This window comes from Schistocerca piceifrons, chromosome 3 (assembly GCF_021461385.2).
Source record: "Schistocerca piceifrons isolate TAMUIC-IGC-003096 chromosome 3, iqSchPice1.1, whole genome shotgun sequence".
Taxonomy (NCBI): domain Eukaryota; kingdom Metazoa; phylum Arthropoda; class Insecta; order Orthoptera; family Acrididae; genus Schistocerca; species Schistocerca piceifrons.
In genome coordinates this window covers 62,363,434-62,388,844 of record NC_060140.1, presented here as the reverse complement: position 1 = coordinate 62,388,844, position 25,411 = coordinate 62,363,434, and the positions used below count along the sequence as shown (strand labels likewise).

The 25,411-nt window shown below is 39.8% G+C and overlaps 1 protein-coding gene across 2 annotated transcripts in view; it reads right to left on the bottom strand.

Annotated features, from left to right (window-relative positions):
• The window catches only part of LOC124788205 (protein lin-9 homolog), a 104,199-nt gene that overhangs the window by 43,185 nt on the left and 35,603 nt on the right, over nucleotides 1-25,411 (bottom strand). For both annotated transcript variants that reach the window (XM_047255381.1, XM_047255382.1), the window contains exons 5-6: nucleotides 11,281-11,562; nucleotides 10,648-10,869 (exon numbers count right to left, since the gene is read on the bottom strand). In XM_047255381.1, coding sequence (XP_047111337.1) covers nucleotides 10,648-10,869; nucleotides 11,281-11,562 — 504 coding nt within the window. The remainder of the gene's footprint in view (nucleotides 1-10,647; nucleotides 10,870-11,280; nucleotides 11,563-25,411) is intronic.

The following is a 25,411-nucleotide window of genomic DNA, read 5'->3' as shown; positions in this document are numbered from 1 at the left end:
ATGCTTCGTGCATGTGTAAAAGCAAAACCAACCCTGTCATTGACTAACAATCCATTCATGTGGATACATGTTGAATTTGGATAGTCAAGGAGAACTGAGTGGAACAAGTGCCTGAGAACAGTGGGATAAGAATTTTTCTTATGGTCACAAAGGAGGTTCATCTGAATCATAGGACTGCGCACATACTACGTGGGGTGCAGGGAGGAAACATTATAAACAAAACTGCAAGGTAGGGCAGTTGGAGATCCTAGCATAGAGCTTCCAATTTTATCCCAACTGGTCTACCAATTTTTGGGCAATTCATAAACGGTCTGAGCTGATGGTAGTGAAACAATGGAATAACACAGACTGAGAGACATTCGACAGATTGTTGCCACAGAGTTGGGGTGGTCTGAGAAGAGAAGGGACACCAGCTTCCACCAGCAAGCATCTACAAGACTTGTATGGAAGTATCTAGTTGTCAACCATGGATAGACCTAACAAGCTCAGACTGAGAGTGCTGCCAAACCAACAGGCAGCAGTAGTCACATCAGGATAAAATAAAGCTTTATAAAATTGCAGAAGAACCGTGAAATTTGTGCACCAGGAAGTGGTGCTGAGAAATTTGTGAGCACACAGTTCGCGTTGAGCTGGCATTTGTGTGAGAATGTTAACTTACTCTCAGTCAATAAAATAACACAGTTGGTAAAATGCACACAAATGATAAAAAGCACACAGTTAAAATCCTTGTAACATTCATGCAAGTTGGTGGCAAACATGATTCTCTCAAGTTTGCACAAACATGATTCTCTCAAGTTTGCAGCAGAGCACCACACAAGCAGCAGCTTGGTGCGGTGCGGCAAGCTGCCGAAAGTGAAAAAGGAGATCAAAAGCATGATTAAGTGGCACATTACTGGATGTTCTGCTAGCCCATAAAGATGTTCTGCTAGACCCTTTAGCAATCTGATTATACTGGTGGAAGAACTTAATGAGGGAGTCCATCTGTTTTGGGTGCCAGAACAGTTTGCCAGTTTATGTAAACTCAGGAAGACCAGCCTATTAACACAGATGAAATTTTAACAAAATATTTCAGTGCTTTAGATCCAACTAGTGATTTTTGATCCAGATTAAAGGCAAGTACACAGCTCTTTTATGTTCTTAGGGAAGTGTTAACCAGTTTCCTGTTGACTTAAGAATATCATGTCAAAGTTTAAGCCAGTACTATATTTTGCCTTAAGGGAAGGGTTTATCAGATGAAATTATTTTATATAAAGATGATGTTCCACTTATTTAAAAACTTTGGGAAAAAACACCTTTATTTAATACAAACATTATTACCAACGCTCACAGAGCAATGTATCAGTGTAAAATTAAAGAAGGCCTATTTTGATTGCATTAAATTAAAGTTTTTAGGACATAATTAGACCACAAGGTATTAGACCAAATTTGGGTGAAGTGGAGGTCATTGCCAAATTTCCCATACCTAAAAACCAAAATCAAATCTTAATTATGCCTTGTTAGATCCTACAGACATTTTGCACAAGAGTGCAATGAATACGACACAGTCATTTAAAAAATGCAATGTTGAGAAATGGACATATTAATATCAGCAACAATTTGATCACATTAGGTAGGTACTCAGCAGTCCCTGTCACCCTGTTTTGAGGAAGTTTTTCGTGTAATGACAGATACATATGGTTTTGAATTGGGATAAGAGATATTTCAGCTAATTCAAACTGGACATGGGGAAGAAAGAAGGACCACAGCATTTGTTACTCGGTTGCTTGTCATCTGTGAGAATAGTTATACAGTTACAGAGAAAGAAACTCTTGCAGTAGTGTGTACTTTCAAGAAATGTACATTTTTTTGTCAGGTCACAAAATCATAGTGCAATCCCACCGCTGTGCCGTGTTCTTTCTAATGCAAAGTGGCTATTCCATAATAGAAGGACTTGGTCATTACGAGAGTCTGACTTTCACATGAAGTGTGTAGAAGGAAGCAAAAATTATGTAGCACATGCACTTTCAAGGGCACCAGTTGGCCTGAAATGTGATACTAACATGAGATATGTAGATGATAAAATTACTGAGTTTTGCTAAAACAAGTTGAGAGAGCTAAAAAAATGGTTAATCACTTAAAAGAGAAACAGGAGGGAGATCTCCAGTTAAAAGAAATAAGGTTAAGACAATTTTGTATTCACAATGACATTTTTTTGACGCAGATATGCGCACCACAAGAGTATATATTGCTCCTCATATAATATACACATGAGGGGCATGGATATTTTGGCCCAAAAATTTTTATAGAGAAGACTAAAAAGTATAATTTTTTTAGAGGCATGATGTGTAAAATAAAGAAGACAGTAACATCATGTGAAACTTCTCAAAAAGACAATGGAGTTTTGAGGCACATAAATTCCTCAAAAAGACAAATGGAGTATTCAGGCACATAAATTTCCTATGTACTCTATTGTTTCAAGTTAACTGCAGAATTTGTGTGCAGTCGACATTTACATTCGCTACTAAAAAGAGTAGGAGATGCAATACTTGTTAGTAAATTTAGAGATTTGGTCTAAGCTTGTCAAAACTCGTCCTTTGAGATTAACTACATGCAAGGCCTTAAAAAGAATTTCACTGCCAAGATATTCAGAGATAACACGTATTTTAATTAAAATTTCATACACACGCAATCATAATGTGTGAAATTGGAAGGCTGTTCTGTACAAAATGTAATGAGAGGCACCGTCAATGGTCCAAGTGGGCAAAGGAAATATAAACTATTCTGAATAACATGCTCCACTCTTGCAGAAGTAACTCACTGCAAGGCTTCAGATGTCCTGAAGGGCATGAACTTATTCTTAAGAATGTGTTGGCCTCCCCTCACACAGTTTAGGGAACTGAAGCAGGTGTCAATGAAAACTTAGACAAAATAGCTAATAATTGTGAGAGTAAACACAATGTAAATGTACATGTATCTAATTTCCAAGTGGAAAATATAATTGAGAAGAAACATCACAAAGTATGCTTATCATATTTTTTTGGGGGTCCAGCCCCTGAATATATTTTTGAAATTACTGAGAAGTTGTTTAACCATTTGCTGAAACATTAAACTTTATTTATTCAGTTTTATTTTTCACTGGACATAATAACTGCTTTGGTTTTGGTTCTAGCATATGAAAATGTTGGGTCATAACTTTGTAACCAGTTGAGATGTGGAGTCTGATGTTTTGAAACTGAGTTTATGTCTAACAGTGTGTTTAGTAACACCTTTCAAATTACTGTTGTATCTTTGGTTTCAACAAGATCTCTCAAGTTTGGTTACACAGCATTAATAGCGCTCCTATGTTTAACTATTTTCTCCTGGTCTTTACCCTCACACTCCTCTTTAAGGGCAGCAGGAAATTCTCCTGTACATAGTGTACAATAAACACATACACTGTAACTGTCATTATATAGTTTCAAAAATTCTTATTCCTGGTGCAGGTTAACATTAGATGCACACTTTTTTTGCCCACTGTTAAAATAATAATAATAATAATAATAATAATAATAATAATAATAATAATAATAATAATAATAATACAAGGTAAAATGATCAAAAACGTGTACACAAGTTATTTCATATGTGAAAACAATAGGCGTATTGCTCTTGTTGTGTTGCTGAATTACTAACAGTGGTCGAAAAGTTGTGATGAAACCAGGAGCCATGTATCTCCACCAGTGTCAGTGCTTGCTCCAAAATCAACTGAGAGAGGTGCAGCCTTAAAAGAATGTTTATAACTGTGATGTCCAATATATAGGACTTAGTAAAAAAAAAACCTCACTAATCATAAAATTCTCTGACTCCGGACATTCTGGGAACTCCTGTGGTTGCCCCAGGCAGCACTAAAAAAAACCAAGCCTGTGGCAGCTAAGCCCAATTGTATGGCGAACATTTATTGTACAAGATCCAATTTCTAAATAGACATTAGGACTATTTGGCAATGGAGATCTGACGAAATGCCCAGCTGATGATGATGAAATCATTGTTGTCACAACCACATCATGGTCTCTGATACCAGTTCGAATGTGGACACCCTCAAAGACGTCAGATGTATTTCCTGCCATCCAGTCTAATTATTTCCGTCATAAGTAGGGTTCCAAACTGTCTGTTATAGGCAGTTATTAGAGAAAGCATTTAGTAAAGTTTCACAGGATGTCATGTCCACTACTAACAAAACTGTAATTTTCCCAATTGATTGCTGGATGATTACAGTATGATTGGAGAACTTACATACAAGTGAACTGAACTTTTCTCTAAAGTTTTCGATTATGTCAGAAGGTGAGTATGGTGGGCAACAGAAGGATCCAATTAACATTTTAGTTTAGTTATGTCAGGTTCCACAGATCATTTTCCCGATTATTTTATCAATATCATGTGGAATAAGTCAGATTACAAGATATATATACACACACATGAATAGAGCTAATATTAATATTACTGAAATTTTTAGTTCTGCACATGCAACTACATTTAGTGGTACTTTTTTTCAATACCATTTCTGGAACAGCAACTCGTCCATGGAGTAGAAGTAGTTGTCCAAAAGAAATGATTTTAAGATAGATTTAAAATTTGGTCTACTACCTGTCAGACCACTTTATGGTGTTGGGCAAATGATCAAAGATTTTTGTTGCTGAATAATGTACTCCTTTTTGAGCAACTGACAGTTTCAATAACAGATAGGATAGGTCGTTTTTCCCTCTAGTGTTGTACGTATGAACATCACTGTTCTTCGTGAATTGAGATGGATTATTTGTAACAAATTTCATTAGCGAATATATGTACTCTGATGGTGCAGTTAAAATACCTAACTCTTTGAAATGGTGCCTACATGACGTCTTTGGGTGAACACCACTGACGTCCTTGGGAGAACACCACTAATTATTCTCACTGCTCTTTTGTGCAATCAATACTTTATGTCCAAGTGGTTAGTTACCCCAGAAAACTATTCCATAAGACATTATTGAGTGGAAATATGCAAAGTACGTTAGAAGGCTGTTTATTACCAAGACTAGCGATTATACGAAGAGCGAAAGAAGCTGAACTTAGTTGTTTGAGAAGCAAGTAACATGCTTCTTCCAGTTCAAGTTGTCATCAATGTGAACACCCAAAAATTTGGAGAAATCTACCATGTTAACTGAGCCCTGTTCATATGCTACCATCAATTGTTGGTATGACTCTATTCTGTGTACAGAACTGGATATAGTGAGTTTTTTAAAAATTAAGGGAGAGTCCATTTTCTGAGAACCACTTAATAATTCTTTGAAAGACATCCTTAACAATATCTTCAGCTGCTTTTTCTGGAATGGGATTTATTGTAACACTCATGTCATCTGCAAAAAAGTACTAGTTCCGCTTGCTGAACATTAAGTGGGAGGTCATTCACATGAATAAGGAACAGCAGAGGACCTAAAATTGAACGGTGTGGGGCTCCCTTTGTGATAACTCCCCATTCACTAGAATTTACCACCCTCCCAACATTATTTGTGCTATTCAGCACAATTTTTTGCTTTCTGTTCATTAAGTATGAACCAAACCAGCTGTGTGTATAACCATCCATAGAGTCAAATGCCTTGGAGAGACCACGAAAAATACCAACTGGTAAAAATTTGTTATTTAGGGCTTGCACTATCTGATTTGATGGGTAAATGTGTAGATAGCATTCTCAGTCGAGTAACCCTTCCGGAATCTGAACTGTGACATGCTAAGTAAATTATTTTCACTTAAATGTGAGACCACTCTTGCATACATAACTTTTTCAAATATTTTAGAAAATGAAGTCAGAAACGAGACCCCTGTCCAATCAATCTCACAAGCAGCTTCAGTTTCTATCTTTGTGTATTTGAGTTTCTAGTTTCTTGTGACAAATACACCTCCACCATTTACAATCCTTTTCATAAACACTTAAATTTTTCCTAACAATCTCACTGCCTGTCAATTTCATGTTTCAGTACCTAGTGCTATGTGAATTCCACAGCTCTTCAGGAGCACTTCAAATTCTAGCTTTGTTGCAAATGCTTGGCATTTAACCACTAGGATTTTAATACTCTCACCTGTAGAGGCCATTCTTTTCGACTTTGCTTCTGGATATCCTACAGCTGTTGTTATCTGGACTGAATGAAGAGTTGACAGCTTGTGTGCACCCCACACACATTGTAGTGCACACCTGACCCATTTAGAGGGACCTTACAGTTCTCAACCATATGGTGCAGGTCTAGGAAGTCATAGCCTAGCTTGTCACAGGACCTTTTAAGCCTTTGGTTCAGCCGTTCCACTAGACTTCAGAACCAGGGGGCCACAATGAATTCTGGGGACAATGCTGCAAATTGAGCCTCATTGAAACGCCATTCACAGGACTTAATTTCCGCATATTTAAACTGCTGATGATTGGCAGACCCCTATCCAGTTGAGTTTGCCTCCATTTAACACGACAAAGCAGGTTTCTCCAAAACAGATGAAGTGAGACCCACTGGCTCAGTTTCAGTGAAATACAGCACCACGAACTGGTTGTAATGGGGATCAGTAAACCACCGTGAGTCCTCTCTGGTTCCTCTCTATCCTGTACGGAACACCTAGATTTCCCATTAACACACCACCACAGTCAAACGGACGAGTAATGACAGATCCCGTACTTCCTGCAGAGCAGACAGGGTCCACAGGAGAGGATAGTACTTGAGGTTCCTTTGAAACAACAGGTATACAAGTCTAGGGAGCTCTTCCAACACACCAATTTACAGTAGCCACTAATCATTTGACAGCAGTCAGGGCTATTTCCAACTGCTTATGAACGTCAACTAACTAAGCCCGTGTTTGAGAACAGCATTCACAATGGGGCTGCACTGTGGCTGGTGCAATGTTTTATATACCAAGGAAATAATAATTTTAAACTATGCTAGCTGACTATCTTTTAATCTGTTGAGATAAAAAATTACTAATTCACTCTAAGACTTTATGCAAATACACAAAACGAGATTTCTACGTATGTGTGTTCATTCATATACTGCGGCTCATTTCATTGTTGCTAGGCGCTGGTGAATACAGTCAAAAAGAATACCTATCAGCAATTTTAGTTCCTCCTCCTGACTACAATATAACTTTATAATCTGTATTTAGTCGATAAGAGGAAACATTTATACTTTGCTTTTTCTTTTTCCAGAGCTATGATCCATTTTCATCACAAGTCAAATGTCTGTCCGTACTGCCAAGTTACTCTGCAAGAGACAGCCAACAGCCACTAGGTTGAATCATCTGTTTCCAAGAGCTAAACCAGAGAGAATTAACATCATCTGAATCCACACTGAATCACTATCAAAGATTAAGAAACTCAAAGAAAAAAGAATCTAATGTAATGTATCCGACATACACCGTTCCATACGGCAAAAGCCATCATTTGTGTGCAACAAAGTAAATTAATTATGCAGAGAAGGAATTTTAATTTTCATTCACTTCTTTCCATACACTTCCCTGGGATGGTCTATCCAAGATAATATGTCATAGCCTTCTTGTATCAGACTTACACGCTAATAGATCAGCTTTAATCATTTTTTAACCAAGCTGTAACTAATAATATTTTTTCTTTTCATACTGAGAAGATTGTTTTGGAATATACGTTTTGTGTGATTGCTTTTAATCACATTAAAATGGAAATGGGGTAACAGAACCTATTGTTTCTTTAAAGATTTTCTATGCACAAACATTACGAATTTCACATTTATGCTGAAAGTTCCAAATAAATGTCCAAAAACAGATAACTGTTGTCATTTGATCATTATGTTACAAATACCTTTCACTTATTTTCTTGCAATGATTTTATTCTTTAATGCTGCTTTGCCATTACACACCAATCAGCATAGATAGCTGCTTACACACCAATCAGCATAGATAGCTGCTACCACTGCAACTTAGACTTTAATTGGAATTAACAGTAATAAGCTGTAGTAAATCCACCAAGAGAGGTTATGACATGAAAATCATTCTGAAAAATACATTATTTTATACCATTTGCTAAACCCACCTATAAAGATACAATTTATTACTAAATTATATTTCAGTAATTTTCCCAAAGGTTCAAGCCCATTAAGAGACTCAGCTCAGTTGTTAAGAAACACAATGAGATCGAGCAGTGACATTTGTTACATTCATCTAAACTGAAAATGACCTCTATTCTCAGCTGATTATTATTTCATTTGAAATTTTCATTTATTAATGTTCTTTGGGGCAAGAGCTATTGCAGAGACTACAGAGCTTCTGTTTCGGATTTTTCATTGCATTTTGACATTTTGATAAATAATAAAATGAATATTTTCTGTATTTGGACTTCTCATTGCAAGATTCCGATAAACTGGTATACAGCAATTTCTCTTTTGTGGAAGTGGTAGGTGTGTGGCACTGTTTCTGAATTATCTACATTTTGGCAATGTATAATGTATTTTATGCCCCTTCCAGATCGTTATGTTGAATTTGTACATGGACTACTGAGTACATAATTACTTTCATTGATGATGACTGGGATAAATTCAGACTTAAATTTTTGATTTATCCAAATAATATCTTCAACAGTATAATTTTCTTCCTTTTTAAGTCACAGTTCCTGGAAAGCTGAAGCCCATGAAGTTCTGATTTCCTCAATAAGATTCTTACAAGTGGAATGGGAACAAAGTACTCTCACAAGAATTTATATTCGAAGGTTAAGCAGAACAGTTAACAAGTTTGTGACTCTCCTCACTATTGCTAATAACACACAGTGTAGCTCAAGATAGTGTCAGTTGTCACACAATCAAGAATGCAACAGTACAGTTTGTGTACACGGTTCAGTCTGCCTACATCCCTCAGAGGGTCACTTCACCCTGAGTCGTATGTGTCACTTTACTGCAGGAAGGGTTTGTGGTGATACAAAAAACATTCAAGATTTGTCTCTTAGTAGTCACTATCGGTCAACATCACCTGATGACCGCTACCTGCAAATAGCAGCTCGTAGGTACCCGAGGAAAAAGCAACAGAACTGATGCCCTTCTGGGAATGAGTGGGAGAGCTGTGTTCACCCAGACAGTAAACAACTATTTTCATGGTTAATTTGGCCTCTGTGTGTCCAGTATGAACAACACTACAAACCACCAACACTACAGCCTGTGATGAGTGTGGGTAAGGATACACAATGATACTGGAGAAATGGCATCCGGTTCTCTTTACTGACCGATACAAGTTATGCCTAACACATGATCACTGTGTAGGGGTGTGGAACTGGCAGAGTACCAAGCGACCCAGGTGTGCAGTCTAATGGTTTCAGCAGGAAGGTGGATCAATCACATTTCGGGATGGATTCATGTATAGATTGAGGGTAACTTTGAGGAGTTTTGGTGTTAGGATAGGATCCTCCAACTCATTGTTGTCCAGGAGGCAAAAATCTATTAATGGAATGGCCTGTAGTATAAACATAAACCTTGAACATCCTTGGGGCCCAGTAAAATTTTCAAGGTATTATTACTGAAATCCTGCTGACACACTGGCTACTTGACACATGTGGACAACATGTCGAGAGGTGTCCAAGCATGTTACAGTGCACAAGGTGGAGCAAAACTGCATTAAAGGTAATCCAGCAGCAAATTTTCAATTTACAGATGAGAAGTCCTGAACAAACTCTGGGTTCTTATATTGATTTTATCTCACAGCATAGTATAAACACTTTGACATAGCAGTCAGTCTTTAAGCATACAAAATGGAAACTCAGACCACTGGGAAGGCAGGCGGGGGAGCGGACTGCCATGTAGAGGAATGAGCCACACTACCTACACACAAGACTGGCAGCCTACATCTCTGTTTCGTGCTTCCATGAAGACAGAACTGACACTCGGAGACAGTGAATGCCTATTATTTTTGGGGTTGTGGGAGTCACACTCAAATTCTTGGATGGATCTACCGTAGCCCCTTCACTCACTTCACAATACGAAAACAACGTGCAACACACATCAAACAGAAGTAAACAGAGAAATAAATAGTGGCTACTGCAAATCACTTGCCGAGGTTGGTAGTGCGGTAAATGAGGTAGTAGAGGATCGACCTCTACTGATGTGTAATGCAACTGTAGTCCAAAATATCCATACTTAAAACTGCCACCTTGAAGTGTCTGTACTATAACTTTTTTTTTCGGTTCTGTTTCATTTCACAAGGATTATTCTTTCATTCTCTCTCTTCTAGAATCTAAGCCCACACACATTTACAGATAGGCAGATGGTACAGAATGTTCCTTGAGTAGTGTGTGTGTGTGTGTGTGTGTGTGTGTGTGTGTGTGTGTGTGTGTATGTGAAAAAATTGAAACAAACGAACCAGCAGCATCACTAAAATTTGTATGGCCTTTAATACTGCACACAATTTGTTCCATTCCATTCAAATTACACAATACAGTAGCTTTTGCTGAATGGTGTGCTATACCAAATATAAAGAAATGGTTTTGGTATTTTTTTCCAATTTTACCGTGAACTTCCTCTTCTGTTACATGTTTTCACACTATTACTTTCAGATTTACAGATTAACGTAATACCATCAATTAACATGAACATCTGTAACAGTTTTAAATACAGTTAGTTCATTTTTCTCAATTCAGAAGTAAAAATTATTGTGTTCTTCACTTACTATCATTTCTAAGAACTTTACTGGAAAACCACCAAGGATCCCATCAGATGGGATATTTTTATTCTTTGTAGAGTGTGAACTGCTCAGCATGGGATCACTGATGAGCCTTGGAGACAATGCACCTGAATAGCGTGGAGGTGTTGTTATAAATGGCACAAGATTCCGTGGTCTGAATTTCTGAGCGAAGCTTGAGAGTGTTATTGTCTCTGGAGGATCATTTGACTGAAACAGTTTAACAGATCAGCTACACACACACATACAATAATCAATCTAAGTATATAATATTTAAAAACTCTGATAAGTAATGGTAATATATTCCTGCTTTACATTTGAGAGATTTAAAGGTCATAAGATGTTAAACATTAAATAACAGCAATTGGCAAATTACGTTATCATGCAAACAGTACTCAATACATTTCTTTCTACCATCCCATAAATGTAAAGAGCAATTACCAGCAATCCACACAGTGAGCACAAAATACAAACAGCAGTGAAAAGATCATATTTAGATAACTATGTACAAGGTAACAGCAATGTAACTGAATAATATCTTTCCTTCTGAATAAAACAACAACAAACTCTTCTCTAGCGTAGTGGACAGTGAGAAAGAAGAGGCACATAAACATAACTTACTAGAACTTCATAATCTGGCACTGAATGAGTGCCAAGTCCTCCTCTCTCAAATGTTATTCGATATGTGTTGTTTGATGTGTCCACGGCATCAATACTTCCTGTAAATAGACCATCCTGCGGCTTACGTAATCGAGCTGTAACTTTTGTGCCTATAACAAGTTGCAAGGGAATCTCAGGAGGAAGATCCTTGCAGGTAGACAGGTCAACAGTCTTTCGCTGTTGCAACAGTCTGATTTTTGTACGTTTTCTATCCAGTTCCCGGCGCTCCTCTTCAAAAAATGACTGAAAAATACAGAAACAAGTTTAAATACATTAACCTCCTCAGTCTAATGTTAACTGTGATTGATATTTGCTAAACATAAATTAGTTTTTAAGTTTCCTCTGTGTGTTCCGGTCACAGAAAATTTTAAATACAACAACCAGTTCCGTGCTTAGATAGTAGAATTTGAAAGATTTCGGGAAATAATATCACAAACTACAAAACAATTCATAAGTAACAAGGCAGCAAATTCAATTTATGACAGCTGAGCTGTTACGCCCTTTTTATATCCTAACCATTTCTCAGCTTTATATTTTGTACTTAAAATGAATGACAGTGTACTTTTTTCCTCTATCATGATTTTTTTGTTATTTTGCTAAGGCAGTGACACATAGCCAAAAATATTGAAATAGATTAGTGTTAAGATCACCATAAGCTGCTACGATATATATAACCTTTATTGAACAACTAGATCTGGTCACATGAACTTCATAAGGCAATATGTAATACAGTGTATACCATGCACAAATGCAATTGGCTAAGATGAAGTCAGCTAAAGTACATCACTTTCTGAGTTTGACAAATGTACATGTTTCCTCTGAACTGCAACTTTGCTTAATGCCAAATTTCTGTGAATGGGTACTGTAGGAAATTACTACACTATACAAACAAGTTCTTGACGACTGATACTGTCTACATGGTAGTGTTCCATACTTGGGCACCTCCTAATGTGAACTGAACACAGTGCATCCAATGTCAACTTGAGAATGTCATTCAATATATTCTCTAGCAAGTAGGGGGAGGGGAGGGGTCGGGCCAGCTGAGGTTACTACCTCTCATATTATGACTTAAAATGGCTCCTTTTCTAGGGAAAGCAGTCTGTGGTTCCTGAATTCAGTCAAAACATAGGTCATTAAAAGGCGGCAAAGCTGAAACGCGAAATGAACAGTTACAATTAAACTTTTTTACTTTCTTTCTTTCTTCCAGAGTCCATTTAGTGTCATGCTTAAGGAAAATTGGCATCCACTGTTGCAAATTAAATCTCATTTGTCATGTTAATACCCAAATGAAGAGTACTATGGATTCGACAGCCTGTGCTGTATCGGCTACAACTGCAGATAGCTCAGATGATAAACACACATTAAAGTGTAAGGAGTTAAAAAACTGATTGCACCCTGTCAATGGCTCGTCACAGTGAGAGCAAGGTGGTGCTGGGTTGCCACTCTCAATAAATGACGATCGTTAAAAAAAAATGGTGCCCCATATGTAGTCTAGTTCTATCTCCTTTTGATAGGAAAACATTGCCTAAGCTGTAGAGAGGACTTTATCTCCCATAACCTGTTCCCATGGAGTGATGACCATTATACATGCCAGAGCAACAGCATGAACCCACATATAGCAACACTGAGATCATCTGAGGTGACAACAGCTAAAAGGCATGAGTAACAGAGCCTCATTCCCCAACACATCTACCAATCCATACCAATGACACAGTAGTGCCAGTATAGGCAAGCGAGTAAAGCCATTCCTCGATCCATTGCACTAAAGGGTAATATGTGTCACATCACACACAGGCTCTGAAGGAATCTGAGTATATGACAATTTAGATATTCTGTGTCACCAGATGGACAAGGTGGCCTGATAAAGAGCAAACAGCTCTGTAGTAAAAATCAAGCACTGGGCTAAAAGTGGATATATAAACACCTCTTCACTGACAACAAATATGCATCTCATGTCATGGTCATCATTAGAGTCGTGAGTGTTAAAGATGTTCTCCCCTCACACTGCAAATGAAGCTCCAGAAAAACGGCAGGTAATATGAGATGAAGCTTTCGATGTAGTATATGAAACCAAACTCTATGAGGCTACAAGGAAGCAGAATGTGTCTCATTTTGGTGGTCAAGGGAACGGTCAGAAAAATAAGTATAAGGTGGGTGGTTGGACATGGGGGACAATCAGCAAACATACTTGCATAGGAGGACATCACACTAGAATGATAGCATGGTAATTCAGCAGCTTTCACACAGAGGCTCATAACTGCTCTGGTGGGCAACTCACCAGTAGACAAATGAATTTGGTGGTGAATCACGAGAAGGCGTTGTAAATTGGTTGTGCAGATGAATGTACAATGTATCCATAGTCCAGCTGTGATCATGGTGAATACAAAACTAACTTGTGCCTATGAGACACAACATGTGAACTTACAGTAATGTGGGAGTCAATACTATTCTGGACGTGACACTCTGCAATGGCTTAGGAGCACGAGATCTGCCACATTGTTCTTTAAACTATAACAGTAAATCTCAATCAATAAACTGTATGCCTTATTTGATAAAAGTATACTCTAATAATACTGTCTATCTTACTGCCTAGTACAAGATGGATTTATCAGATGCCACTGTGCTGACTTTTGAATAAATAGAACTTTGTTACTTATGTTAAGATTCTCCTAATTTCCTCTTCCAGCACTATACCTCAAATTAACATAACTCTGTAACTGACATTTCGTAGAGTCGAATGGTAGTGGTCAGGCCAGGCACAGTGCTTTTTCATGTGCTTGCTATTAATAATGACCCCTCAGCACCAGAAGTAGACATTAATTGGTCATACACTGAATGCAACACACTGTAAATTTCCTTGGACTACAGTTAGATAACAAGTTAAAATACAGTCAAGCTCACAGATGAACTAATAAAGCAGCTCAGTTCAGTATGTCATGCCTCTAGAAGCATCTCTCATTACATTAATATAAAGTCTTGGCTTATTTTGCATATTATCAAATCTGTATTATCTTATGAAAGTATATTGTGGGTAGTGCTCCTACAGTAAATAACACTTTTTAGCAAAGTGAGCAGAAAGAATAATGTCACACTGTAACTACAACAGGCACCAAATCCAAAAGCAGGGTCGTCAATGAAGTACAACACTTGGCAATGAAAGCACGTTTATTATTGACACAAACATACAAACTGAACGAAACTACTTCCTGAAAAGAAAGTGCTGCTATTTACACAAAAATCAAATATTCCAGAATATGGAAACAAAAGATATTTCAAGAACTTGATAGAAATGATACTGCTGCTTCTCCTGGGGAAACAGTGATCCACTGTTTCAGAAGTTCTCATTGGAGCTGATAAAAGCATCCTATATCTAGATAGTGTCAATGGACCTCTATGTATGGCAGCACTTTATGATGAGCCTCAAAGACAAACCCCTCACACTGAACTTCGCAATCATCTAGCAGGTCTTCAGTTTCCTTGAGCTAGAAGCCCTCCATTGTCAATCTGCACCTCAGGGCTATAGTTGGGCTTCATAAGGAAAACATGAACAATTTCTCCATGTTTTTTTCTTCTTGATAAATGGTCATAATCCTCGACTTTGTAACACTTTAATAGTTTACTAATTATTCTGATAGTGCCACTTTCCGTATCAGTGTAAAAATCCACATCAAGTCTCCTAGGCTGTAGTCTCACCAGCTGGTACTGTTCTGACCAAAACCCCATTGTGCGTATGAGGGACATGCTTGATAAGACATGTTCATGGCCATCCTGTTCCATCACAGACTCTCCAAGAACTCTCATGAGGTCTCATTGAATAATTGGACCAGACAACTCATGGGAACCTCCATAAACTTATACAGAACATGCCAAATAGCTGTCATGCAGTGATAAATGCTCACGGAGGCCATAGGTCTCAATGTTATTGAACTTTAAAGCTCCAAAAGTCATGTGAAAATCACTCAGGACACGGGGATGAATGATTATTAACACTTTGTTTTCAATGCCTGTAGGACTTTCATGTTCTTTTTATGCAAATGATCAAGGCTGTAATGATGTTTTATTGTGTATTTAAATTTTGAAAGCTAAAGGCGTAACTGGGTAACATACCCAGTCATTAATTATTCCTCAATGGAGAATGGCAGATGCCCAAAGTCAAGTTCCAATATTCTTCTGCACAGATTATATAGGGCCATGACATGCACTGTTCAGGAGCATACCAGAAACACCGACAGTGTACTCGCCTCCTCCAAGCTAGCAAATCTACTACTGAAGAAGTCTGTATTTCTGTTGGTTATTTGATGAAATACTAAGAAACAAAAATTGTGGCCTTCACTTCAAACTTTTAGAACTCTATTGTCAGTGAATAGGTGGAAATACAACTGTCAGCAGCCCATATCAGTCGAGATGGCAATTTCCAGCTAGATAATGCATGAGATCCTATCATAGAATAATTCTCTGCATAGCTCATTTCCTTCTGTGATTTTACCATGTGAAGGTGATTGATTTGGTATCAATGAGACGAGCTCTCACCATAGTGAGCACTTACAGCAGGACATAAACTTGCAGCAGAAGCACATGCATTCTAACACGTATGCGCAATGACAACTAGGTACACCAAGGATATGCCGACGGGATCTTAACCCCTCAAGTGTGATGCTGGCCTCCAACTGACAGCATCTGCAGTGCAACATCTATTGTGCACGACTGTGAGAGATATATCCCTCCCATACTGCACATGCTATATCTAATGAAGTACTGGAAATAAGATTCTGAAAAGTAGAGTTGTCACCTAAAACTATACGAATTTAATAGCCTAACTCACTTTGGGCACGAAGAGTTTTAATCATGTTATAAAAATTAATTGCTTACAAAGTTTTTTCAGAGTGATAAAGCTCAAAGCATGGAACAATACACACTGCTCAGTTTGCAGGACTTGTTTTACACCTATATGATGTCTCTCTTCTTTGCTGTTTAGTTGCGCACACCACACATCTCCTTAGGCCCACTCTTCCATATTTTGGTGCTGGATTGTCTTCCAGGAAGTGTCTACCAGTGAGACAGTGACTGTCACTGACAATGTCAGATGGCCTTCTTTGCTTCTGTTCAATGGCACTGTAATGGTAATTAGTTACAAGCTCATCTGTCAACGTCACTCTAAACTCTATATGGTCCTTCAAGTTTCCATTCTGCCAATACAATATGTAAGCATTAAGAGCAGCCACATTTAACAAATGCTTAAAAAGTTTTTAGTATCAAACTTTGTTCTGCTTTCTTTTCACAGGGAGAGATTCCAATTACTGGTCTTTAAAGTACACTTTCCCCATGTCCTAGCTGCCGTTCGAAAGACAGAGTGGTATTTAGCTCACTGGCACTTCTCCCTCTTTTTCTCTTCTTCGCACATCTAATGTTGATGCACCATGGTTTGTTGTTAGCACTGAAATTTCCCTTTTAGCCTCCAATTTCAGAGCCAGAAACTTATTTCGTGCACTTATGACATCCCTTCTGTAATTCCATATTTACAATATGTGGTATTCCTTTCCTACGTGTTCTAGCTGGTCCTGCAGCATTAGTATTCCTGTCCACAAGCCCTTTGAACAAGTCAGGACTTGAGTGGTAACTGTCCATACACACACACCAAACCACATCTAACAAATTTAAAACGACCTTTGTTGATGTGAGGTGGTTGTCTTTTCTTATTTGACGGTTAAGATCAGAATCTCTTAGAATGTACAAAATAAAGCTCCATAAATACCTATTCCTCCCCCCATGAACCATGGACCTTGCCATTGGTGGGGAGGCTTGCGTCTCAGCGATACAGATGGCCGTACCATAGGTGCAACCACAACGGAGGGGTATCTGTTGAGAGGCCAGACAAACGTGTGGTTCCTGAAGAGGGGCAGCAGACTTTTCAGTAGTTGCAAGGGCAACAGTCTGGATGATTGACTGATCTGGCCTTGTAACAATAACCAAAATGACCTTGCTGTGCTGGTACTGCGAACGGTTGAAAGCAAGGGGAAACTACGGCCATAATTTTTCCCGAGAGCATGCAGCTTTACTGTATGATTAAATGATGATGGCGTCCTCTTGGGTAAAATATTCCGGAGGTAAAATAGTCCCCCATTCGGATCTCCAGGTGGGGACTACTCAAGAGGATGTCGTTATCAGGAGAAAGAAAACTGGCGTTCCACGGATCGGAGCGTGGAATGTCAGATCCCTTAATCGGGCAGGTAGGTTAGAAAATTTAAAAAGGGAAATGGATACGTTAAAGTTAGATATAGTGGGAATTAGTGAAGTTCGGTGGCAGGAGGATCAAGACTTCTGGTCAGGTGACTACAGGGTTATAAACACAACTTGACCAGAAGAAGGGATCGGCTGGTAGGACATGTTCTGAGGCATCAAGGGATCACCAATTTAGTACTGGAGGGCAGCGTGGAGGGTAAAAACCGTAGAGGGAGACCAAGAGATGAATACACTAAGCAGATTCAGAAGGATGTAGGTTGCAGTAGGTACTGGGAGATGAAGAAGCTTGCACAGGATAGAGTAGCATAGAGAGCTGCATCAAACCAGTCTCAGGACTGAAGACCACAACAACAACAACAAATACCTATTCTTGGCATACAGTTCGAAGAATTTCATCCCAAAGGACGCTATTTCAAAGATATGAACTGCTTCCACGACAGTCTGCCTTTCCATAGTAACAAGGATTCGCCAACAGTTACATTATTTACTGGCTCATAAGCTTTCTGAAAAGGTTTTTTCTGCCATGTCCATGTTGAGTTTCCTGTTGTCAGCAAAAGTAGAAATCTTGTCAGGAGATAACATTAGGGAAGAATGGCATTTCTTACATGTTCTTTCTGGTAAAATACATTTCAGCTATTCTTTTAGACATTATTCCAAGTAAAAATAATTGTTAAAAGAACTCCGACTTCTTCAACATCAGTTGGAAATTACTTTCCACATTCCGATTTCTTCAGAAAAAATATTTTTTCACTATCCTTGCGTAAAAAAGCTTTCCACAAACTTATTTGTTTCTTTGACAATAATTTCTATTATTTCGTTGTAAAAGAACAATACACAGTAAACTAATGGCCCTGCATTACCAGGAATTTGGAGTTTCAGCCTACTTTCAGCAATGCTATATTGTCACACTCCTTTCCGTCAGATGACACTGCACCATGCACTGACAGTTCGTCATCTGAAGAATCATCTGAAGACAATAAAAACTTGTCTTCCTCATTATCACTCTCCATCAAAAGTCACAGAACTTCATCTTCAGTCAGCCCAGTCTCTGCGCACAACCTAAGAAAAATTGGCAGGCACACAAAAACAAAAACATTTGTAGCACATGCAAATAACAAATGCAAACTTCATCAGCATGAAATTAAGGAATGTATGACACTGCCATCTAGCAGCGGTTTTTCAAACTGTATTGGCAGAGAGGAAAAATGTATTCGAAAAGTGCAGACGGCATATGACATTTCACACACTGAGCGAGTGGTCGGTGGTGGATAGCATATGCCACTGCACATGCTTGAGGTGTTAAACAGGGGAACTCAAGAGTCCTTTCACCAGAAGATGGTCAGAAGGCTCTGCTCTAAATATAGTGGAAGCAAGTTACTGTCAACTGACAGTTCCCACGACATTTCATGGAACAATCTAAACACCCAGAAAGTTTTAAATTCCACTTCAATAGCAGTGTCACAAGTGACTTGGATATTGTTCAAACATCTCTGAAAAAACAACAATGTCTTCTAGATGGCAAAGACACATCATACATTTAAGGCATTGAAGGACGTTCTCCACAACACGCTCAAAGGTGGCTGGTGTGTTACATAGTCCAAATAGCATTGTTTAACTCAGAGGCCATCAGGTGTTATGAAGACAGTCAACTTCAAATTTCCAGCAGCCTGGCTGCATGTCACTAACTGATAAATGATTTGCTCTCTCAAGCAGTCTAGGATATCAATGGATAGTCACCTTTCTTCTCGATTTTGTTCAGTCATTGGTAGTCAATGCAAAAAACGCCGTATGCAGTCCTCCTCCTTCAACAAGGACAATACGAGGGGATCATGGACACTCTGAGGGTGTTTTTCCATTGGCTTCTTGGTCTGTCTTTTCTCCAATCTGGTATCTGTAAAGTGCCTTGGTCACGCCAGATACTATTGGCAATTCGATAGTTCCTTCCTACACTATGGTGTCTATAGTGGTGACTCAGCACAATTCTTTGTCGATGGCACCGAGCTGCCCATCCTAGAACAGTCTGGCTGTTCCGAAGCACATGCCTTTAGGGACGAGTTGTGATTGCTCATGACAATTATTGATCTGAAGTTCTCCTATAACACCGACATAGCTTACAATTGTTGCAGACATGAAGATATTTTTCAATTGACAAATACTTCATAATTTAATTGGGTATCAAGACTGACAACTAGAACCCATCTCACTAATGATGAGGGATAACATCTTCGACAGCTCACAATCACCCAGAGCAATTTTTGTTACGTGGGCTTCTCCAAGTAGCTTTGTCAATCTGGAGCTCTAATCGTCCTCAATCTTTGATTGATTGTGACGCCTGCAAGAAGTCCCACCCAAGAACAACATTATGACTACAATCTGATAAAACAAAAAATCGGAAGGGCTGTGTTCTGCTACTAATAGTTATTCTCGTAGTACACATTCCGGTTGCCGGGACGTAGTACCTATTTGCAACTTTCAGTGCAGTTGCTCTAGTATATCATGGAATATTGTCTTCTTTAGCTGGTGACATTGAGCATTCAACATTACAGAAAAGGAAGCCCACAAGTTGGCTAGCGCCTCAACAGGTTGACCATTTCTGATATCAATATTTCCCAAAATTTTGGTTACTGTCGTCCATGAAAGATTTTCATATGTAGCAGCCTCACCTCCACAGATGGTCGCCTCACACAGTTTTCTTGGATTCGGCAGCTGCAAGTGCAGCCAGTACCTCTGTGCAGTGACAGGCTGTAGCGTGTCGGTCAGCAAACTTGTCCAAGGTATGGTGAGTGGCTTTGTCCCAAAGGTCAACTATAACCATCTGCAGTTGACTAGTGTGAGTAGGACAACTGTTGTAGTTAACAGCTTGGGGCACAACAGTCAAACACATCATCATCTTTCTCTGTAGTGGCATACATTCCGAGGGCATCCACACTGGAAACCTACTGGTGTGTTTGTCCTCAGTCCTCCAAATGTGTGTTGTTCTGCAGGGCATTATGCTTGGTGGAGGAATTGGTTGTACCTGTGCTGATCTGATGGTGCGACAGTGGTGTTTGACGGCTGCCGCATAAGTCTGAGTTGGACGAGACCATTCTTCATGGTGCATGTGACTGATGGCACAGATTGGTGTTAAAGATGACTACACCTCTTCTTCAACATTGTCTACCACCACCTGGCATATGGGTCAACATTCTACGGTGCTATCTTTTCTGCACTAAGTCCAGTATTTCTAGATGCCATTAACTGCTGTTTCTCTCCTCTTGCTACTTGGTGCATGATATGTGGGATCTTGGTGGTCTTCCACAACTGCCACAGGGATCGCATTTCGAAGTCGGTCATACTTCTTTCATTTGACTTTTTTTCCGTCACGCTTCCTTGATGCACTGGCACCACTTGATGAATTCATCTGTTTTTGTGACAAGTTTTACCAGAACACCTTGGTAAATGTCTTCTGTTACTCATTTAATCAAGTGTGAGATTTCCTTTTGCCATATCTGTATTCACCACGTTGTCTATCGTCTATGACTGAAACATTCTGCACGTAAAACCGTGTCATTTCCCCATGATGTTGGGGCCTGTTCTACTGTTCCTCCACTAAGTGGATTTGCTGCTCACAGTCACCAAATGTTTTCTTTACTTTGGCCTGGAATTTGTCCCATCTATCAAGCTGCTTCTTGTTCTCGAACCACTGCTGGGGCGTGGCATAAAAGTAAATGCACACATTTTCCAAAGACGTCATTATCCAAGTTGTCGTATTTGGCGAATGAGTCAAAATCTTTCACTATTTTATTGAATCCTGAGCAGTTTCTCCGGAAAATACGGATGGTCTGTGTCCAGCTGACTTACTGCTGTTTTGGAATCCATTAATCTCCTGTTTGATGTACTGCTTGTATTCAGGTTTCTATATGTGTCAGCAACAGCTTTTATGTTGTCTAATTGGAGCCATGGTCAAGAAGACATTTTTAATTACACAGCATCTCCACCAAAGCATATCCGTCAATCACAATGAAGACCAAATCTGAAACCAAGGCTTTCAATGAAGTATAACACTTGGCACTGACAGTGTGCTGATGTAAGCTGTCGTTAGCACATCGTTCGGCAAAGATGTATTGTGAAGATCAATAGTAGGCACACTCTCTCTCGACTGCGTGTATTTCGATCACCGCTGCTGGTCGGAGGGCCTCACTGATCCACTGACTCCTACTCCAGTTTGGCATCTGTCAGTTAGTTGCAGTGCAGACTTTGTTCACTCATGCTATGACAGTGCATAGCAACCAGACTAGTGACTGGAGTTTGTAATAGCAAGATTACCAACATTGTCTGCAAGAGGACTATTACTGATGAGCTTGCATCATGAACATGGACTTTATTAAGTATCCAGTCCATGTAAATAAAGAACCGCATTAAACCACGAGTGCATTTTTGTTTAAGAGGATACTGGGCACCCACAACAATATCCTCTCCCTTGCTTCCTTGATAAAAGACACTACAGTGGTGATGAGGATGGGATACAACAGTGGCGATGAGGATACTACAGTGGCAACGAGGATAATTCAGTGGCGATTGAAATTAATCAACTTGGCTTGCTTCACCTGTTGTGTTTTAGCTTGTAGGGATGATCGTGTTCAACTGTTGGTAACTGCTAATTTTTTGTTATGTTCTTGCACGTATTCCAAGAGGGGAACCTCAGAACTAATCAAATTTCTGTTTTCAGAGGCTTTGCTTGCTTTTTGAAATTACATTTGTGTGAAACATGAATTCCCCGACTCCTCCACCCCCTGTCCGCACAGCCCAGTCGCAGACAGTCATAGTGATGGATCCAACACAAGTTTTTCAGTTTCGGAACCAACAAATTGCTACCCTACTGACAATGGTATAACAACTACTGGATGCACAGCCACAACCAACCAATCAACCAGCCAGCCTAACAAGTGCTGCCAACCAGTATTCCAATTGCTTTATAAGACAAAGTAGACAGTGAATTGAAAGAATTGCAATGCAATGGTGTAATTGCTCCCATTCATGCTAGTCAATGGGACAGTCCTCTCCTTTTGTTGCCTAAGCCTTCCGGTCACAATCCATTGTGTGTTGACTAAGTTTACAGTCAATTCACAGACAGTAGTTGACACTTATCCGCTACCTCACCCTGAGGAACTCATGGACAGGCTTGGCGCAGGACGTTACTTTCCCAAGATAGATTTGCGCGATGCCTACTTGCAAATTCCATTGGATGAAGAATCACAGGAAGTCTTTGTTGTAAATACACACTTAAGCCCATTTAAGTATTTGTGTTTAGCCTTTGGCAGTACCTCTGTACCCACCATTTGTCAATGTTACAGGAAACAGCTGACTGCAAAAGTGCCATTTTGTTCAAACTACCTTGATGATATTGTCATCTCAAGTCGTACACCGGATGAACACATCACGAATTTGCTTACCCTTTTTCGAGTGTTGTCAGATGCAGGACTCAAATGTGACTTTTTTCAAACTGAACTACAGTCATGTGATAAACAGTCAGGGTGTGCACCCCCTCCAATCGTATTTGCTTGCAATCCATGACCTGCCTGTTCCTCGCAATGTGCGTGAATTGCAGTCAGTACTAGGCAAGATGACGTACTACATTCAGTTCATACCGAATGCCGATCAGATCGTTGCTCCATTGCATTGCTTGAGTCACAAACATGTGCATTTTGTGTGGACTAAAGACTGTCAAGACGCATTTCACAAAATTAAAAATGCCTTGCGAATGACAGACGTTTAGTGCATTTTGATCCCACCAAGTCAGTAGTTTTGCAACTCGGTGCTTCTTCCTACAGATTCGGTTCTGTGATTTTGCACAGAATTGATGCACAAAACAGACCTATTGCTTTTTCATCAAAGTTACTAACTCAAACTCAGTGCCATTATTCTCAAATAGAAAAGGGTGCTCTCACTACTGTGAATGGGGTGAAAAAAATCGATCTCTATTTGTATAGTCACAAGTTCTATTTAGTGATAGATCACAAGCCTTTGAAGTCCTTGTCTCATCTGTCAAAGCCAGTTCCTACACGCACTGCACAAAAATTGCAATGAAAGGCTTTGTTGTTTTTGTAGTATCAGTATGAAACTGTGTACAGACCTACAGCAAAGAATGGCAGTGCACATGCCGTATACCTTCCGAATGGTCCAGACTCTGATTTGCATGTATCTGCCGCATCTTGTTGCCAAATCGATGCACAGGACTCTGAACTGCTAAAATCTTTTCCCTTGCACTACAAAAAACTGCACAGGCCATGGAAGCAGACCCAGACCTCAAGATTTTGTTGCATTACATTCACATGTCTTGGCCTCGTTCATTGAACATTATCCAGAACTCGGTTGTGTGTCGATATTTTGCACGTCAGCATAACCTTTCAGTTCAGCATGGTGTGATTCTAGTCCAAAATGACAGTGGATTGTGATTCCTCCACTAAGGACATTGGGAATTGTTCACACTAAAGATTTTGCACAATGGCACTGTACTTGGCTGGACACAGACACCCATATTGTACAGATGACATCAGTCCGCATGTGCAGAAAACCAATCCACTCCGCCACAGACATTCTCAGCTTGGCCAAACACTCAATCACCACAGCAGCAAGTGCACATACACTTCGCAGGACCATTTTGGAACACTCGTTGGCTCATAGTGTTAGACTCTTTTAGCAATTTCCAATTTGCGGTGCCTATCAACTCTACCACATCACGTAGCACCATTTAAGTGTTGTCCTCCATACTTCTCATTGTAAGTTTGCCAGAAGTACTTGTGTCCTACAATGGACCACTGTTCACTTCAGGTGACTTTGAACAGTTTTGTGAAATCAATGGCTTTCATCATCTAACAAGAGCTCCATTTCACCCCCAGTCCAACGGAGAAGCAGAATGCTTCGTACACACCTTTAAACAACAGATGGCTAAGTTTCGCACCTCCCATACAAGGGAACGGGCACTGCAATTCTTTCTCGGCTCCTATCACTTCCAACCACGAGACGGACCATCACCGGCGAAACTTCTGCATGGCCTCTACCATTGGACGCTGCTACACTTGCTATACCAAATGCAGCATCCAGTGCTGCCAATCGTCTGCAAGTATCGCTTTGCATCACGCGATCTTGTTCTTTTCAGGGTTTATGGCAATCGTGGGCACTGGAAAGAGGCATGATCCAGGAATGCATTGGCTCTTTATGTACTTGATTGGAGGTCCCCATGGTTTGCAGTGCTGCCAAATTTGTGCGTGTCACTTGCCTAGTAATTTGGCTGCTTTTCTTTCCCCAGATTCACGGCCTCACAGGAACACATGGCCATCACAGCCACCCACTGGTTCCACCAACCAGGGCACCCCAGGCCACGTGGATGAACGATGCGCCCTTGCCCATGCTGTCCCCGCTCACTGACCCAATGGATGTGAACCCAGTGTGCCATCATCACCCCAGAACATCCCTTCAGGCCTGGACTGTGCTCTGGCAGCAGTTTTCCGGAGGATGTTCCTGTTGCCTCACAAACCACAGGGTGAGGTATGGTCTGTAGTACACCATCTCCCAGTCAAGGCTCCCAGCTCATTTCTACACGCAGATGTAGTATGAAGATCGATAGAAGGCACTGGATCAAGTGTGTCTATCACAAGAGGGGCCAGACACACCATCAAGCAACACGGCGCCAATGCCCTCTCATAAATGGGTATTCATTGGAAAAATATATTATACTAAAACTGACATGTGATTACATTTTCACGCAATTTGGGTGCATAGATCCTGAGAAATCAGAACCCAGAAGCACCACCTCTGGCCGTAATAACGGCCTTGAAACGCCTGGGCATTGAGTCAGAGCTTGGATGGCGTG